Below are 19,820 nucleotides of genomic sequence, written 5' to 3' on the forward strand. Positions count from 1 at the left end.
AAGTGGTTCCTTAGGAGACTGCTGAGAACTTCTTGGAAGGACAAGAAATTAAATGAAGCAGTACTTGAAGAAGCCCACATGAGCAACTAACTCATAGAAACAATCAGGAAAAGTCAAATGCAGTTTCTGGGACACTTGAATAGACATACAGTCCTTGAGCAACTAGCTTTCACAAGAAAAATTGAAGGTAAACGAGGCAGGGGTAGACCCAGAGCAACTTGCTTGAAAAGCCTAAACAGATGGGTGGCGGGGAAAGATCAGGATAAAGTAGCTTCTTTTGGAGCACTCGAGCTAAGGAATGAATGAAGAATAATGATCACTGATGTCTGTCGCAGATCTGTCACTTAATGATGACAATGATGATCTTTGAGAGCATCCCACGGGAGTAATGAACGGGAGACAAAGATCGCCGGTCCGTTTCAGATCTGGCACTTTATGAGGATGATGATGATGATCTTGTGAACAGTGTGTAATAAAAGAGGCAAAACATCCTTTTTGCCATTTGTATTGCTGTGATTGTATACCTACAAGGTCTTCTTCATCTCTCTCTCTCTCTGTTCTCTTCTTCTTTTCCTTGCTACCTCGTTCTACAGTCAAGTCTGAAACCATGGGTCGAGTTGACTTGTTCCCCCTTGACCCATCCCCTTTATCCACCTCAGTTTTCATTTCGGAACACGTTTTAAACTTTAAGATTTTTCAACCACATACTTTCCATCCATCTTGAATTTGTTTTTCCTTTTCTTTTTCTCCCAGTCCTGCTCAGTGTTGGAACCTGAGATTAGAGGTACAGGGGGCCAAGCCTTCTTCCCATTCATCAACTCTGTCCTCATCTCTTTTTCCCCACTGGCTCCTGTAACTGGACGACTGCCAACTTTTCATGCCAAAAATAAAGACTCTATCAATGAGGCAGGTTCAGATGGCGGGCATGTGCCAAGTAAACCCCTCCCAACCCTTTACATACACTTTTCTGACTTCAATAGATTCAAGCTAATCAAAGCTGACCAGCGACAATAAGAAGAAGAAATATCTTGTAAAGTTCTCTCCAATCAATGTATGGGTTTCGTTCTCATTAGCTTGCAAATCTGGTCTTTAAAGCACATAACTTTTCTTTAGCATTAGTGAGGAAAAATACTAGATAACAATATGTATTTTCGCGATGCGAAAACGTACTTCCATACTCAGACCCTCAAAACCATATGAAATAATATTTATGCACATATGATATAATATTTATGCGTATTGGTTGGCTGCTTTGGTAATGATTCATTCAAACTTTTTAATTAATCTATCACCTGTCTTTTTTCTTTTTCTTCACGTTTTTTTTGCAAACAGTTCTGACACAGGAGTCGGCCATATGTCTCTCCAACAAATTTATCAAAGCACTTTTTACAACCATCAACCAACAAGGGATAAGGGGATGATTGATTTGTCTGTAAGGCAAGTCCTATCTGTCACACATTCTCCTACAGCAACATGAGAAGAACAGATGCTTTCAACAACCTTTTTTGTTTAGTTTACTTACTATAAGCTGGGACGATTCTCATGAACAAATTGTATTCTCAGACATACTTTTTTAATTCACCCAGCAGAGCTCCCAGTGACAAACTCTTCAAGAAAGGACAACAGTTGAACAGAATTGGAATCTAGAATTGTTTGATCAAGGGCACCTTACGACTAGATCAGCTACAACTGCGCTCTCAGCTGCGCTCTCTTTCTCTTTAGAGTGACTTGGATTTACTCCAGGAACAAGGTTCTTTTCTCCCATTCACAACACGAGACATATTGGAAGCACCGATTCTCCTCACTAACACCTTTTTATTTCTGGCACTACGTTTGTTCCAGGAACATTTTACTCTTGATATACCTGTAACCTTATCAGCAGTACATCCTCAAGGTTATCCGGGTAGGTAGGAAAGCATCAAGCAATACCTCCGGCTGAATTGAAAGAAAAATCAGCGTAACCAACTCTCTCCACAACCTCTTTGTTTACCACGGCTTCTTCTACAGCAGCAAACTCCTTGATAATAAATGATAAATAAATAGCATTTGTATAACCCATAACCCCGCTCAACAGCAAGCTCTATATCTACACTCCTTACAATATACATAATTGCTCCAGCAGACATTAGAACACTCAAATACATTTTTGGCTTCTAAAAAAATATACAGTGTAAGCAGCTGGAAAAGTGCTAAAACACTAACACACTGACAAGATCTTTTACTGTCTATGGCCGGATACCCATTCACACCTGAGTCAAGTGAGTAAAATTTGTGTAAAATATGCGTTTCCCAAGGACACAACACTGAGCCCCTGACAAGGTTCCAAACCACAAAGTTTTGATTGCAAGCCCAACAACCTAACCACTAGATCACCGATTCTGAGGAGGGAACAGCTAGCTCAGACATGACAAAAGCATCATCAGAAGCACAAAAACATCTGCTCCGTGGATACAACTCCGCCCCTTCACTGTCACTGAACCGAACACGAACCCTTTTCTTGCCACAAGACCTTCTGTTATTCTCGCTATGTTCGCCGCCGAACTCTTCGGAAAAAGAGGGGCCTTCCAAATTTGCCACATCTTCACTGTGGCTGGACGCAGCACTGTCAACAGCGCTGTTCGTCTCCTCGCCTTCATCCGGCTCCTCATTTTCCATCAGAGGGTACGACTTTGAGGCTCGTACATCATCACCTTGACTGAACTCGCCAGATTTGTGAGCAGCATCTGTTTTCATCACTACCTTCTCGATGACCATCGGGGTTAAATACGACTGACCTTGACCCATCATAACCAAACTAGCCATATTAATAGGGTCTGAAGTTTTTCCAGACGAATAGACCATGGACTTTCCCGGAATACTCAAATCCAATAGAAAGTTGTACCGATCTGACGGTTCAATAAAATCCTTCGCCTGCGACCGCCAGCTGGGCCTACTAAAGGAGGCAGCTTCCCGCACCTCGGAGCTTTCGTTGCTTTTCTTAGCCTCCCCCAAATCTATAACAGAACCATTGCTGCTGCTGTCGGTGCTGGAAGGTTTCTTATCCACACTCCGACTGTCACTTTGGGAGATGGCGCTACGGGACGCGTTCAAAATTTTGATGTAAGGACGAGCCACATCCTGGAGAACTGAGTCTCTTTTCTTGGTGAGCGTTTCCACGATATTCACGTTCCCAATCATACCCAGCCTAGAGAGAGAAAGGGGAGAGCTTAGGGGTATCTTCACCTTCTTCTGGTTCGTGTCCTCCGAGTCGTCCTCCGTGAGGTCCTCGTCCCCATCGCTGTTGGCAAACTCATCGTCCTCCTCGTAGCCCTCCATGTTTTCCGCGTGGTCTTCCTCATCCATTTCTTCGATTACGTCGTCCTCTTCCGAGTCTGAGGAAAGATGAGAAAAGATTAGAAATGAAAAGAAAACTTGAAACCCAAAGATTAGAAATGAAATGAAAACTTGAAACCCAAAGATTAGAAATGAAATGAAAACTTGAAGCCCTAAGACTAGAAATGAAAAGGTAAAACCCAAAGATTACAAAAGATTAAAAATGAAAAGGGAATGCAAAGCCCAAAGACGACTACATGGAAAAAAAAACTGACAGCAAAGTTTGAATAAAAAGAAGTGCATCGACACAATAAAGGTAGTTTAGTGCAGGGAAGAAACAAAGACAGATAGACAGAAAAAACAGAGGGAAAGAAATGAAGTAGGACCCAGGACCTACAATGACACCCTCCAACCACCCTCTACCACCAGCCAAACAGGAAACCCTTAACCATCAACTACAAGCCCGCCTAATGCATGAGATGATTTCTTTCCTTCTGTCAAGGCATTTTCCGTCCATACATCCCTCCACTGCAACGACCTTCATTCTGTTTTAAACAGCTTTTGTCCCTGTCCAAATCGTACCCTTCCAGTCGTACCCGTCCACTCTGATATCATCTATCCTACCTTCAATCTCGTCTTCCTCTCCATCTTTTTCCTGTGAGGCACTTAGAAGGAAATATAGGCCCAACCTTAGACAGGGAGTTTCAAAAGTCTACTGGACCCTTTGCACTGGAGACAATCATCATCATCATCATCATCATCATCATCATCATCATCATCATCATCTAGACAATACCGTAAAAAGGTAAAGTACATAATAGATGTATGGTTCACTAATACAGTACGTACCTGCAGGCCAGTAGGATTTCTTTGGTTTTTCAATCCGAGACACCTGCTCCGCAAGATCTGTGAAGTAGGCCATCACAGGCACGTTGTTCTGTAACAACAACAACAAAAAAAGAGGAAAAAAAAGCATTATCACTTTCATAATTATTGTTTTTGTTAGTTTTAGCCTAAAAAGAGATTAGAGGCATTACTAAAGAATAAAATTGAAGGAAAAGAAGGTAAAGAAATAAGGACAACAGATGTCGGGTAGAAAAGAAGAAGCAAACTATATCATAGCCCGCTCCAATCGTTCAAGTAGACAACCACAACACATAAGTATGTAATGAATTGTGAAAGGGGATTCATTAACAGAAATTATTTTTACCACCAAAGTTTATATAATAACCTCACTCGTCACAAAAAGCCTGTCTATAAGACAACAACCCAAACACTCAAAGCCTACAAATCAGACAACAAATCACCAATCACCTGCACTTGACAAAGACTCAAAGCCCATGTATTGGACAACATATCAACAAATCCCAAATCGTATGCAGCAAACAACAAATCCCAAATCACAAGAATTAGACAACAAATCGCGAATCCTAAACCACATGTTTCGGCCAACAACAAATCATGTGCATCAGACGACGACTGCACTGACCTTGGCCAGGTTTCGTTCCTTCTTCTTGGCCTCCGTTGTGCCAGCCGGGCTCTCCTTGAACAAATTCTCCATGAGCCCGCCCTTGGTCCAGGCCGCGAACATGGTCTTCCCGTGATGGTAGCCTGTATCCTGTTTCACAAAACGGAGAAACCATGGGAAATAAAAGAAGATAAGATTAGATAAATCTTTATTGTGAAGATGCTGGTACGTTGGTTTGGCGTTTCACCAATCTCATACTATACATCCTCTCTTCCACATACATCTTTACACAAACACATATAATAACATGCTCGCACTCACAAACAGAATCAGTCACACACATAATATAAATGAACAATCATTGTTAACAATAATAGAGTTTAAGTTAGATCACAAACAGTGTCCTGATGGTATGGTAGCCTTATAATATGGAAATATATCGACTGCTTTGTGAAAGACTTCGCTCACGGAGACTCGAAACTTACGAATCATATAAATGCAACATGTGTGAAGATTATCTCCATACTTCCCAATGTTCAGCCTCAAGCCAAGCAAAATCCAAACAAATTTCTGAAATCCGGAAAAAACACAAAACAATCAACACCTCTGAAAATAGTAAAAGCAAAACACTTGGGTAGGGAGAGTGAACATCGTGAAAAACGTACCACAATCTCGTCGAAGCTGCCGAACTGTAGCGTGGCGTAGCGGTCGATGGGCGGGCGGATGTACTCACAGTAGTCCGAGTTCTTGACGATCTGCAGCTGCCGCACGCATGACACGTAGGCAAGGCGGGACTGGATCTCGGCCATGTCAGGCACCTGGGAGAGGTAATGAAAACAACTTGTATTTGTGAGGCATCGAGGTAAAATCAGGCGCTCGTCAAAATAATGAAATTGATGACAGACAGGTTAATAGACAGGTGTTTGGCAATTTTATTTTTTTATTTTTTTTTGGCTCAGCACATTTTATGTCCATTTAAAAACATTAAAGTTTTCGTGGACAGCAAAACAAATGCCAAGACCACTCACCCTCACAGGTTTCGCCCAGGGATTCCACCGTTTCCATAACAACCACCAGCCAGACAGTGAGTCGCCATAGTTGGTGAGGTCTTTCTCATCCAGGCTCCCCACGTCGACGGCAAACACCATCTTGGCTCCCATGCTCCGCATCACATCGGCTTCAAGCAGGGGTGGAAAGAGAGAGAGAGGGGGGGGGAGGAGGAGGACAGGGACAGAGGAAGGAGGAAGGGAAAAGACAAAAAAGTGAGACAAACATTTTAAAAGAAAAGCACATCATTTTTATCCAAAACATTTCTCAGACAGACGAGAACTAAATCAGATGACCACAATCACATCATACGCCTGATGGAATAAAATCTTGGGATTATTTGGAATAAACAAATAAGAATATGAAGGTCCAATGAAGGAAAATTGAATAGCATTATTAATTATCAAAAAGAAAATTATGTTATTCCCTTGATCACTACGAAAAAAGGAAAGTGCTCAAAGAAACAGTTTCAATTGACAACTCCAAAAGTATAAGAAACATGGACTGTTAAATTTGTGCAAACTGCGCAAAAGGAAAATAGATAACAAAGTTGGAGAGAGTCAATCCACACTCTTGCCACAGGACTAATAGTGTAGTACTTTTTCACACATTTACTACAAGGCCCAAACATTATTGTTACTACACACATTATAAGTCATAAATGAACTTCTGAATGAAATCTTTTCTGCGAAGCACTTTTGCCCCTGTGCAACATCAAATTTATCCATCTATAAAACAGTTTTTATTTCAATTCATCCTATTTAACTTGGAAAGCTTACAAAAACATTTAGAAATTAGTAACATAGCATTTATAGATAGAAACAAAACATATCCAAAGACATATATAATAGTAACAGGTTCTGGGACAAGATTTTAAGAGCAGGTTATGTCATGCAGTCAGCCGAAATGATACACTTTAACCAATATTGGGTTATTTGAGCCAAAACTGATCCCGATCACACATATGACCTTATGTAGTAGTCAGTCCCGAAAAACTTTTACCAAAAAGCAAAAAAATGACCTCCCTATTTTGCTTCACAATTCCTGTACAGAATATTAACAGTTAGTCATATTTTATTTCATTGTGTTGCTGGAATATTCTTTCCTTATGTCTTTTACCCAATATTTCACTAGTCAACTATGAGGTAGCATTTTATGGAGTAACAACTTTACAGAAATCCACTATATCAAGTAAAGGCAACGAGATCTCTTTATTCTTCCACACTGACTCTATTCCATTCTCGCTACCTGTGCTGGTGCCATTACTAAAATAGCCACAACATCAATAATAACCGCCTGATTTTAACAAAATTAGTACAGAAGGTTCAACAATAATTAGTCTTTTAACTTTTGTAGATAACCCGACCCGATTAGAGCAAGAGTCCACAATACACCCTTTTCAAAAAAAGGTGTGCAACAGAGCCTTCCGCTGAGCAGTCAATCTGCACTTTACTTTGAAGCTTCTAAACCTACTGTGGAAATTTCCATGAAATTCAAGGGATAAACTGGAACTGAGTTAACCCAGCATTTCTTTACCTAATAGGGGAAAAAGGATCATTCTGACTGGCTGCATTGGCAAAAAGCGTATGAAAATCACAATTGTTCTACACAAGCTCCAGGAAACCGCGTGCCTTCTGCTATCCTACATTTACGTGAAGAGGTGGGGTGGGGTGGGGACCAGGGGTGTGTGGAGTGGTGGAGAACGGGTGTGTGGGGAGTTGAGGTGTGTGGGAAAGTGGAGAAGGGGTGTGTGGGGAGATAACGAGTAGGGGTGTGTGGAGTAGGGGTAGGGCGGGGGATGAGAGGAGTTAGAGTGTGGGGGAGTCGGAGGCCCAGAGACAGTGGAGTGGTTAATGAACTCGAGCTCGAAAACACCGTCAGGAAACAAATACCAGGGACGTGGCTTTTAGTAGATGAGTGGTCAGTGAAATCTTTCCTTCGGGACCACATGAAAACTGTTAGCGAAAAGTTAGTAGAGCGCTGCGATTCGCCAACAAGTAAATGTGCATTCGTGAAATCAATCATCTACTTCCTTGGTGATGGGTAATCAATTATTATTACAATTATTTCCATATTATCATTATTATTATTATCATTATTATCATTTTTATTATTATCATTACTATTATTATTATTATTATTTTGAACATTATTAATATTATTATCATGTGAAAATGTAATATGTGAGACATTTCAAGAACGTGTGCTATTGGAACACAATCTTCTCTTCCAGGACAACAAAAGCGATACTTTTATAGCATCATCCTTTCCTTACAATTCAATTAAAATCTACGCTTCATACAAATATAAGGAGATCAAAAAGAAGATGTCTGGAAAAGAGGCAACAGGGCAACAGCGAAGTACAAGTAACAGCAATAGGGGAGGTTTTCCTCAGCAAAGGAAAAGAGCAACAGAACAGGATACGGGGTGCATGTCTAAGCCAGGAGAAAGGGAGGGGGGGGGGGGGGGGATAACAAGAGGTCACAGCCTATCCAGAAAGAAAAAAATTAGGATAAGGAAAACGACTAGAAACTGAAAAACCCCATCATACATCACTTTTCAAAATGGCGCATGGCAGAGTTTTACACTGAGCAGTCCAAGTAAAGAAACAGAACAACTGAAAAGAACTGAGAAAAGACTTTGGAATGGGCAGGGTTTTTTTTTACAGTATGCGAATGCATGTTGATTCCCATATTGTGTCTTGTCAGCCCTCAGTAAAGAGGGGGCTATATCACCTTGTTCGGTTATGGTGGATTAACTGACCAAAGTAATCAAGACTAGTACTCTATACATAATCGGAATGAAGACAAGCTGGACAGAATAGACGGCGCCGCCCCCCCTCCCCCCCCCCCAACTCCCCGCCCAAAAAACTGGAATCTTCTACATCTGAACAACACAATCGGCTTAAAAACGAATTACAAGTGCCAAAGAGGAAGACGGAGGTGAAGAGAAAGCTCCCGTTTCTCTGTCCTAAACCTAGCCAGTCATGTGCGGCAGGGAATCAATTTCCTTTTATACTTTTTCTCAGAGGTTTGCTATACGGAGGGTATTTAGAATTATAACAATAATTTTACACTTCTTGATAGTATGCTCTTTGGACAGTATCAGTCTCTAACACACTAGTAAAAATAATACTTTTATACTTCATCTCAATGGTACACAATATGAATAGTATTTAACATAATAATAATAATAGTATGTTTCTTCTCAGAGATATGCAATATGGATAGCATTTAACATAATAATAATAAACACAACAATATACTTTAATATTTCTCAGAGTATGCGATATCGAAAGTATATGACACAATAATAATAATAGTGTTAATTTATACAGCGCTTAATCCCTTGAAGGTTTTAAGGACTGTACAGTGCAAAATTATCATTGAAAAAAATCTTACTTCTCACAATTTTTCATAACTACTCATCATTAATATTTATCACAACTGATCATCCATAGTTGCCAGTTATTTTGCCTCTATTTCAAAACTCCCAACACTTTTCCACTTGCCAATTTATCCCTATTTTTACAGTAAAGCAATATCTTCCTTATTTATCAGTATCATCACCATCTAAAAATTCTTATTTATTCCCCATTACAAATTATCATTACTCTAGCTTGTAAGTAAATGAATCATTACTGTTTACCGCTACCACTATACCAAACAATTAATCTTTACACTTGATAATTACTCTTCTTCATACGTAAGTACTTATCCTTATTTACCAATAAAAATCATATACATTATCAATCAAAACTGATTATTTATCATTAGCCTTTACTAGGATTCTAAATCATTATTCTAAATCAGTGCTTGCCAGCCTGGGCCATATCATTCACTCGCAGGCAATTTATGTTGGTGGGTGGTAGGGATCACCCATGTAGAGAGAGGTATCATTCAATGCCCTTTTTGGAAATACAAGTAGGTGGGCCGTACCAAAATTTTAGCCTCTTAATAGAGGGTGAAAGAATGCGCTGGCTAAAAGTAAAAGTAGGTTAACAAGCGCTGATCTAAACCATAGATAAGTATTATTTCTTACTTACCATTTCCCTTTATCCCTGACAGCTCATTATCTATCATTACGATTCATCTTTATTCTCAATCGTTGGTAATCATCCTTGCGCTCCTAAAAACAATAAGTTCTACTTACATCAACTTCCTAGAGAGAGACTTGACTTCAAGCTCCATCCGTAAGGAAAGACTACACAATTAAGTTTCAGTTACTGACATTCTGGAAAACAGTTAGTCATCAAATAACCCAAAAGTAATATATCAAATAAATATGTACTAAATAAATATATATATATACACATATCAATATGAATGTAAAGAATTAAGTTGGTACTTATTTTTCATAAGTTAGTACCTATTTTTCGTACACTGAAACTTGAGTGAATTACTGACACCCTGAAAACCAATTAGTTAATAAAGTGACCCAAAGTTACGAGCAACACCTCACTAGATTTAACATGCCATCTCACCCATGTTAATTTTTCAAACTTTGAAACTAAAGTCTACAACAACAAAATAAAACAAAAAAATTTGGTTTCAAATTAAAAATAAACCAAACACGAACAAAGTAAATCACTGCATAAACACTTCCGAAGAGGAAAATAAGTAATTCAAACCAGTGCAGCACTGAAACGCAAAACGCCTCACATAGGCCAAAGAGGCTGTGGTTAAATACGAAGAGTAAGAGAGAGGTGGGAAGCTAGCATGAACGAGGGGGACAAAAGGTAATAATATACCATACACACTAGCAGGAGAGGGGCAGGGGAGGGGGGAACAGAACTTCCACAGCCTAAGCAACAGAGAACAGAGAAAAAAATCCAAGCAAAGGAAACTCTTTTGTTGTTTAATACAAAAGAAAGAAAGTAAAAGAAAAAGGAAAAGTCAGCACGCGTCACGGGGGGAGGGGGACATTTTTTTTTTCTCAATTGAACGGCAAAAAAAATGTAATAGGTCGGACCGTCTGGACAGTGCATACCTGGAACGTTATTGACATATGCACCATCAAGCAGCAAATGCCCATCGTAAGGATCACACATAGGGGGTAGGTAAACAGCGACAGACATACTGGCACGTACATAGCGCCATAAGCTACCTGGAGCAAGGTAGAACAACATAGAGAAAAATGTGTTAATAAACCCCAAAATGCCGGTAAAATTTAAAAAAAAAAAAAAAATAAAAACAAACGAGCCATGATGTGAAAAAGAAAAAGAAAGTAAGGGGGGTTGAAAGAAAGAAAGAAAGAAAGATTGAGTATGTGTGGGGTGAGGGGGGTGTTGAGGGGTCCATCGTGGGGGACCAAAAGGGTGGGGGAGAGTCATGGCACGAGTAATACCTGGCAAGTTATTTACGTAGCCTCCGTCCAAGAGCAAGTGGCCGTCCACGGGGTCACACAGCGGGGGCAAGTAGCCCGAGAGAGACATGCTGGCCCGGACATAACGCCACACGCTGCCTGCAAACACACATAATGCTGCCAAACTTTTCAACAATCAAAATAAAACCGGACGCTATACCTACACAGCGAGTCAAGCTGGTGAGCGTTGGCCAAGTCACTTCCCTCCAAATCGTTCGCGCAAATTTTTTCTTCTACATTCAATCGATAAACGGAATAATTCAATAGGTAGCTTTGTAGAAGGACACCGATGCAATATATTTACGGGCTCCGTTCTTTGTATATTTGCAAATCTGGTGTTTCACAGTTAATAGCTCTTCTACAACACTCGTAAGTCCCTGAGTTGCAGCACAAGAAAATGGAGAATACATATTTTCCTTTGTGAAAACAAGTTTACGTACCCACACCCTCAAAAAACATATTTACTGTGTTCTTTTACATGGTACTGGTTGGCCGCTAAATGTACACAGACCAGCAACACACAGGAGGGAAAAGGAGGAGACTGACATTCCAGAATAACACTGCCCCAGGACTCCAGAGTTCAAAGAGGACAAAATAATATATATCTCCCCTCCCCCCCCCTTATCTCTCCTCCCTTTTTGGTACATTATTCTCTAAATGTAACACCCCTTTATACAATCTATTTGTGTTGCAAGCGTTGTTAAATTTTTTTAAAACTCTCCATCTTCCTCATCCCTCCATCCAATTAGCCAAAAGAACCTTATCTCTCTCTGTCTATACTTCTGTTCTCTCCCTCCACCCACCAGAAAAATAAAAATATAAACCCTCTCTCCACCCCCTCCCCCACCGCCCTAAAGGACAAATACCATTCCCCCCCCCTCCCCCATAAACCACCCAAAAAGAAAAATGAACACCCTTCCTCTCATTCCCTCCTACCCCCAAGAAAATGAATTGACCCTTCCTCCCAACCCCTCCCCTAAAAAACAAAACAAACAAACCCTCTTCCCCTATCCCTCATCCTTTCTCCTCTTCTTCTTGTGAACCAGGCAATTTTCCTGACACCAGAGACAACAGAAAGCTGACAACAGTAGTTGTTTCCGATGGACAGCCATCCTCCGATGTCATCCTCCCTACAGTCAGAAGTAGGTCGGGCTACCTACCACACTGAAAATGTTCAGCATTGCAGCCTTCCACTGGCTCCTGCACACACCTAGTGAGACTAAACATCTAGCTACTAGGCATTCAAAGCAATGGATGGTGATGGTGGTGATCATGACGATGGTGACGGTGATGATTATGGTGATGGTGGTGGTGATAAATGATGATGATAATGATGGTGGTGGTGGTGGTGATATATGTGATGATGATGATGATTACGATGGTGGTGGTGGTGGTGATATATGTGATGATGATGATATATATAAGATGATGATGATGATGATAATGACAAAAACAGCATTATTATAAATCTATGAGAACAATAACAAATACAGCGACAATACTAAGAGAAGTAAAACTTTTGTTGAAGAGAAGAGGAAAGATAAAAGCAAAGAGGAGAAACCAAGGTGGAAGAAGGAAAAAAGGTGAAAAGGGAAGACAGAAAGAAGAAAAAGGTCACTGGTCTACAATATCCACATAATTCACAGAGTTATAAATTACAGAAGAAATAAGTAGATCCATTTCTCTTAGAAGGTTAACGAGTCTTGATTTCATACAAAAAAGTGGACAAAATGTTTCTAAACAGTGACAAACCAGCATATATTTCAAAGAGATCTAAAGGGCATTTTTCCATGAAAAATTAGCCCATTACCCATTAGGAATGTTAAATGACAGATTCCTAGATACCAATCTACCCACTCATATAAAACATAAACATTGCAGAAATAAAAATGAACACGATGTAAAAAAAAAATATAATAAATATATATCGTGGGTCCCTGAACACAAAATCTAATGCTGACAAATAATTCTTACGCTGACAAATAACAATAATTTTGAGATTCAACACCCAAACAAAATATGAGAACGGTTTGTTCTTGGCCTATACCCTGATGCAAGGTGATAAAAGCACTGATGATAATTAAAAAAGATGATGAAATGGAAGAACGCACATTCCGTCTGAACAATTCACTCACCTACGGAATGTACTCTCATACTGGAATTGGATATGTTTGTTGTGATGCAAAAATACGGAATCCACAAGTCCTCTATCTGGCGTTCCCGGAATGTGGCCTCAATAGACTCGTTGAAAGACCAGCCTGCAATAATAATAATAATATTAATTATAATGATAATAATAACAATAACAATAATAGCATAGCAGTAGTAGTAATAATAATAATAATAATAGTTGTAATAATAATAAATAATAATATAAACAATAATAATAATTCAATAATAATAACAATAACAATACTAATAATGTAGATCATTTTTTATAATGCCTCATCCAGTGTACTCACAGCTCTAGGCACTTTACCTACTGTACAGAACAGTTTCTCAGCTTCAAGTGACACCCCCCTCAACTCCTACCTCAATCTTCCTCTTGTAACTCCTTCTCTCCCCCCCCCACCCCCCAAACAAATGGCCCTCACCTATCTTCCCTCTCTTTCTCCTTCCCCTTCTCTCTTACCCTCCTCCATGGAACAAATAAACCCCTTTCCTCTCTGTACCCCTCCCCGCAGTGTTTCAACATAATAACTTTCACTTAATAGTGCGAAAAATCAAGACCAATAGAAACAACAGAGTGAAAGAAAAGAAGTAGGACCAACCACCTGCCTAAACAGAACAAAAGAAACAATAATAATAAAAATTTAAGATAAAAATCATCACAATAAAATCCAAGGCACTGTTTCAATAAGACCGATGACTTTCTCAAAGCATCAAATTACAACTGCGACAATTTGGAGAATCTTCTTAACCTTTAAGTTCCCCTGCTAGATCTCAGGGGTTCTTCAATTTGCAGTTCAACTGATTTTTATGTAAATGACCATTTTTACATACTTCATAGGGCCTGTCAGATCAAGGGTGTGGCTGAAAGACAGCAGCAAGAAAGGACCAAGAGTAGCAGTAGAAAGAGCCAAGAGTAAGGGAGAGAGGAACAGGGGGGGGGGGGGGGGGGTTAGAGTTGATGGAGGGCATGAGAGAGTGGAGAAAGAAGCAGATCACAGATCAGGCCTAGAGAACAAAAAAATAGAACTTGGGACTAATTATGTTTTCTTCGCAAACAAGTTTCTATCCAGGATCATTCGATTGAGAGGTGAACACCGAACCTTTAGACGGGGACAGCGCGCCCCCCAAACACACACACACACACACACACACCCTCACACACACTCACATCCACACACACAACCTGGAGCATAAGACGAAGGCATTACCTGTGAACATTGACGTCACTGGGTAAGTCAGGTCCCAGATCTTCTTCCACAAGGACGTCATGTTCTGAAAGCAACAAACCGAAGATCACACTGATTGTTAATATTAATAATAATAATAATAATGATGATGATAATAATAATCATAATAATAATAATAATAGAAAAAATAATAATTAGAATAATAATAATAGCAAAAAGTAATAATACACACACACACACAAAAAAACGCGGACACACACATGCACACAAACACACGCACCTACAAATGCATTCTCATTTGCTTAGCATGTTTAAGTCAAAAGAAGCCCAAAGACACAATAAAGGTTATTTAGAGCTGGGAAAAAGTAAGGCAGACAGACAGAAACTACTGAGGGAAAGTAAAGAATTAGGATCTACCAGTGACATCCTCCAATCACCCGCCTAATAAAATAACATACCATAGCATTTTACCGATCTTCAGAAACAAAAAATTGCAGCGTAATAGTAATATATACATGCACGCAAACACACACACACACACACACGCGCGCGCGCATGCACGCACGCAAATGCTGACGCACACTCACCCAGAAGTACATTAACGAATAGCCACTGTATGAATATATACAAAACCATGCATTCTCATATGGGCACGAAATTAAAAAATAAAGAAAAAAGACTAGCGCCGAATACTAACCATAGACCATTCTCTTGCTCTCTGAGTGAAGCGCACGTAGTTCCTCTCCTCTGCCCACAGCGCGCCGATGAAGGAACCCATGCTGGTCCCCCCAACCATGTCAATGGGAATGCCCACCTCCCTCATCGCCTTAATCATCCCAACATGGGCTAGTCCTCTGTGCAGGGGGTGAGAAGTTTTGGGGTATGTACGAAAAAGTTTGTTTGAGTGAAGAGTCCCACATCAAAACCACTTTTTAAAATTTTAGGTAAGAGTTTTACAGCATTTGCAACAGTTAGGTCATAGAACTGCAAAAGATAAAAGGTGTTACAAGAGGGTAACAAACACACAAAAAAAGAGAAGAGATCAGGATTATAAATGTTTGATAGGGAAAAAGGAGCAAACCACACCAAAGCACCTGCCAACCACCCGCCAAACCCCATTTGATCTCGTCAGTTTTGGGAGACCTTGAATTATTGGTATCATCTTAAAGCATGTTCATTTGTCTTACTTTTAATTTCTAAAACAATACCCATCTATCTTGAATAGAAGTTGAGATATTGGCTATTAAAGAATTGGGTGTTGCCTGGTGCCAGAGGTAAAATAAGCGAGAAAATGGCCACCAAAGTTTGTCAACTTTCAAAGCTCAAGCGTCCTAGAAAACTGTAAATTTACATTTCTTTGCCTTTTTCAGTATTGGTTTTAGTAAAAATCCACATACAAATGTGTTCACAAATAGACAAAATGAACGTTGAGCCCAAAAAATATTCTTAATCCGATAAAAATTGTCCAACAGGCAGGAAAAAAAGTTATGTTTTAGGGGTTGGATTTTTAAAATTTCATTATTTTGACAAATGCCCGAGTTCAGTGACGATGCCACACAAATGTTCTTACCTGGCACCTCCACCTCCCAGAACTAGGCCAATAGATGTGCCCGTTAAGAAGCGGGCTAGACGAGAGAAGTCTGTGAGACGATCAGGAGGAGTTTCAAACAGGCGTTCATACATTTCCAACTGTGGAAAAAAAGAAAGTGTAAAGTTTTAATGCCTTTGCTGGAGATACAAAAAAAAAAGACAATGGGGCTGAAGCACTCACTGTCTTGGCAAAGTGTTCACTTGTCACAAGGCAAAAAAATGTATGGAAAAACAGGACAGAACCCACACATTCAGTTTTGAAAAAGAACTCAGTATAAGAGGTAAACAGATACACAGAAAACTGAACAGAAAACAGGCACGCGCATGCACACACACACGTACACACACACGCACACTCACAGTTTTGGCAGGTGACCGTGCCTTCAGCACACGCTTAGGACAGCGGATGTGGTGGTGTGAGGAGAGCCAGCCGCGGAAGTTGAGCCAGTCGGCCGTGTTGCGCGGGGTCTCCGCGTCTTCCTTGTGCAGCAGGATCAGCTCTTTCTGGGCTCGCACCGCAAAGTTCTCCAGCTCCTGCTCGATCTGAGAGACACATTGGTTTTGTTTTTTTGTAACTTTTGATTTAAAAATGCAGGAGTTTTGTGTCCCCATCATCTACGTAATTAACTCGCCCAGTACCATACATCATACAACGATACATCATCCCAGTCTTTCAGCACACCATACAGCCATGTGCAGATAAACCGTGTTACTAAAATAGATAAGATAATATAAATTTTCTGAGACTGTACAGGAATGGTAAAAACACACGAAAATATAAGAGAATTGAAATTGAACATTATTTTCATAAAAGAATTACAGCGCAAAGAGAAAAATAAAGCTGTCAAAAATATATCATATAAATATTTATTACAGATTTTGAAAGCTTTAAAGATTAACCTGCCTCTCAGGGCAAACGCAGGCACAGAGGGATACCCCGTACAACATCCCCGCAGAAAGACAAGATATACTAGACAAAAATTTCTTCCTACTCAGAACTGAACTCCGGTCTTCTGTGTGCGACAGCGAAGCCTGTAACTGCTACACCACAGACAGGGAGAGGAGAGAGGGAAAGGGGATAATTGATCAAGAAAGAATGAGAGAGAGAGAGAGAGAGAGAGAGAGAGAGAGAAGAGAGAGAGAGAGAGAGAGAGAGAGAGAGAGAGAGAGAGACAGAGAGAGACAGAGAGAGAGAGAGAGAGACAGAGAGAGACAGAAAGAGAGAAAGAGTGAGAGAGAGAGACAGACAGACAAAGAGAGACGGACAAAGAGAGACACATGGAGAGAGAGAAAGAGAGAGACAGAGAGAGAGAGAGAGTGAGAGAGAAAGAAAAAAGACAGACAGACAGACAGACAGACAGACAGACAGACAGACAGACAGACAGACAGACAGACAGAAAAAGAGAGAAAGAACACACATTCATGAAAGAAACACTGCGTTTAAACACAAAAGACTCACGGGCCCAACTTTGGGGTCCTTGTCTCCGAGTGCCACAATGAGGATACAGTCGGCCTGTCGCAGGCAGTGCTTGGTCCACTTGCTCAGCTGGTAGTCGCACTGGTACAGCACCATGCGGTGGATGTCTTCCTGCTGGCTCAGCCAGTTGAACAGCCGGAACTCGTTCACTCTGGGGAGGACGGCAAGACAGATTTTACGCGTTTTCTTTTTGGGGGGATTTACTTGATTTGTTTTTGGGGTTCTTATTTAGTTTTAGAGTGTGTTTTAAAGCACTTGCAACACTAATAGGAAGAACAATCTTGTGTCACCACTCTGGGTACATCAAGACATTTAGAGGTTAATTTTTATAATTTCTCTTTTTTTTTGGGGGGGGGGGTGTCTTTTTGTGGTAGCTTTTTTTTCTCTTCAATTTGAGGGGGGTGCTATCTTACCCGTCCAGAGCTCCCGTGCCCAAGCGAGCTTTGACAATGTCAGTGGTCAGTCTAACTGTTGGACCTGAGGAACGAAAAAAAACCAAAAAGGTTATTATAATTATTATTACCATTATTTCTATTTCCATCATTATTATTATTATTATTATTATTTTTATTATGTAAATTATTATCATTACTACCACGCTTATCATTATTATTGTCCCTATTATTATCAATGTTATTATTATCATTCCCATCATCATCACTAATATAAATATAACTGGTGTTGTTGTTGTTGTTGTTATTGTGATTATCATTATTAATATTGTAATGATCAATATTATTATTATTACCATTATTCATCATTTCATTTTTAATTTTCAAAATAATCATTTGTATTACTATTAATTTTATTACCATTATCATTATTATTTTGCAGCTGTTGTTGCTGCAACTGCTTTTAACACTGATGATGATGGATATTGATGATGATGATGACAGCTATTATCATTTTATAATCATTATTCTGCGGTTGTTGCCCCTACTGCTGATGATGACAATAACAAAGATGATGACGATAACAAAGATGATGATGATGATGATCCTCCTCGTTAATCACCTATAGAGAGCAGGGCATGTTGCAGCTCCAGGGAAAAGTTGGTCAGGGGCACGTCCTCCGTCACCGGCACAATCGCTATGGTCGCCAGGTTGGCCACTGTCGTCCTCTCCATCTTGGAAAACGTGTCGGCTGGTGACAGAAGACGATAAAAAAATGTTCAGAATGCTCTTAACCCATCTACCTTTAACCGCTTATGTGCACCAAACGTGAAGTCCACAGGGCAAGAGATCAAGGGGAAGGCCAAGTGGATCTTAGAGAAGGGTCATAGGTCATAGAGAACAAAGAGGAAAAGAGAAAAAGAAAAATACTGACCACTGTCCAGCAGGGTGGACACCTTTATGCTCATGGAGTTCTTCTGCTGTAGAATGCCTGAGATGTAATTTTAAAAATAGGAAATGAAACCTCCCCAGAGAGAAAGAAGTAAACCGACTACTGTCCAGTGGCACGGAGGCCTACAGGTTCATGGAGTTTTTCTGCTGTAGTGCGCTAATAACATTCTGACGCTAAAAAGGTTGGGGGGGGTGTTTTGGTTTTGGGTTTTTTTGGGGAGGGAGAGAAAACCAAAAAAAACAAAAGAAAAAGTGAGAAACAAGGAGACTGACCACTGTCCAGTGGCATGGAGGCCTGGAGGTTCATGGAGTTCTTCTGCTGCAGCGTGCCCAGGATGCGGGTCCCGAGCAGATGGATGAGTCGGGCAACCACCTGGGGGTACCGCAGCTTGATCAGGTTCAGCAACTCTGAAGGGATCTTGGTCAGCTCCGTGTCTCTGGGGAACGAAAATTTTGTTGTTTTTTGGGGGGTTTTTTGTTCTTTTTTTTTATAGTAAGAGTTAAAGAGTTTTATGGTACTCGCAACACAATTAGGTCGTGTAAATGCCAAAGATTAGAGGTGCTACAAGAGAGTAACAAACACAAAAAAAGGAGGAGAGATAAGGACGAAAGATGTTTGATAGGAAAGAGGGAGGAAACCTCACCACTTCACCCATCAACCACCCATTTTTACTATTCCAAAGCTTCCAACTTTTCAAAAAAGCTTCCAATTTTTCCAAAAACCTTCCAACCTTTCCAAACAAACAGGTCAAGATGGTGGTCATTAGTCAAGTAACCCCCCCTCCAGACCCTTCACACATACTTTTCTACATTCAATTAATTTAAGCTATTCAAAGCAGATCTGCAGCAATATTGTCAGT

At 40.2% G+C, this 19,820-nt stretch overlaps 1 protein-coding gene across 1 annotated transcript in view; it reads right to left on the reverse strand.

Moving 5' to 3' along the window:
• The window catches only part of LOC101857242 (patatin-like phospholipase domain-containing protein 7), a gene marked incomplete in the record, with an annotated part of 66,305 nt that overhangs the window by 19,087 nt on the left and 27,398 nt on the right, over positions 1-19,820 (reverse strand). Inside the window, 15 exon segments of the mRNA XM_035968920.1 lie at positions 3,223-3,371; positions 4,162-4,249; positions 4,802-4,930; positions 5,446-5,598; positions 5,809-5,957; positions 11,174-11,290; positions 13,327-13,449; positions 14,572-14,635; positions 15,248-15,404; positions 16,121-16,239; positions 16,501-16,683; positions 17,600-17,768; positions 18,031-18,094; positions 18,632-18,760; positions 19,234-19,397. Of these exon segments, the coding sequence (XP_035824813.1) occupies positions 3,223-3,371; positions 4,162-4,249; positions 4,802-4,930; positions 5,446-5,598; positions 5,809-5,957; positions 11,174-11,290; positions 13,327-13,449; positions 14,572-14,635; positions 15,248-15,404; positions 16,121-16,239; positions 16,501-16,683; positions 17,600-17,768; positions 18,031-18,094; positions 18,632-18,760; positions 19,234-19,397 (1,957 nt within the window).

The sequence above is a fragment of the Aplysia californica genome, unplaced genomic scaffold (assembly GCF_000002075.1).
Source record: "Aplysia californica isolate F4 #8 unplaced genomic scaffold, AplCal3.0 scaffold00097, whole genome shotgun sequence".
Taxonomy (NCBI): domain Eukaryota; kingdom Metazoa; phylum Mollusca; class Gastropoda; order Aplysiida; family Aplysiidae; genus Aplysia; species Aplysia californica.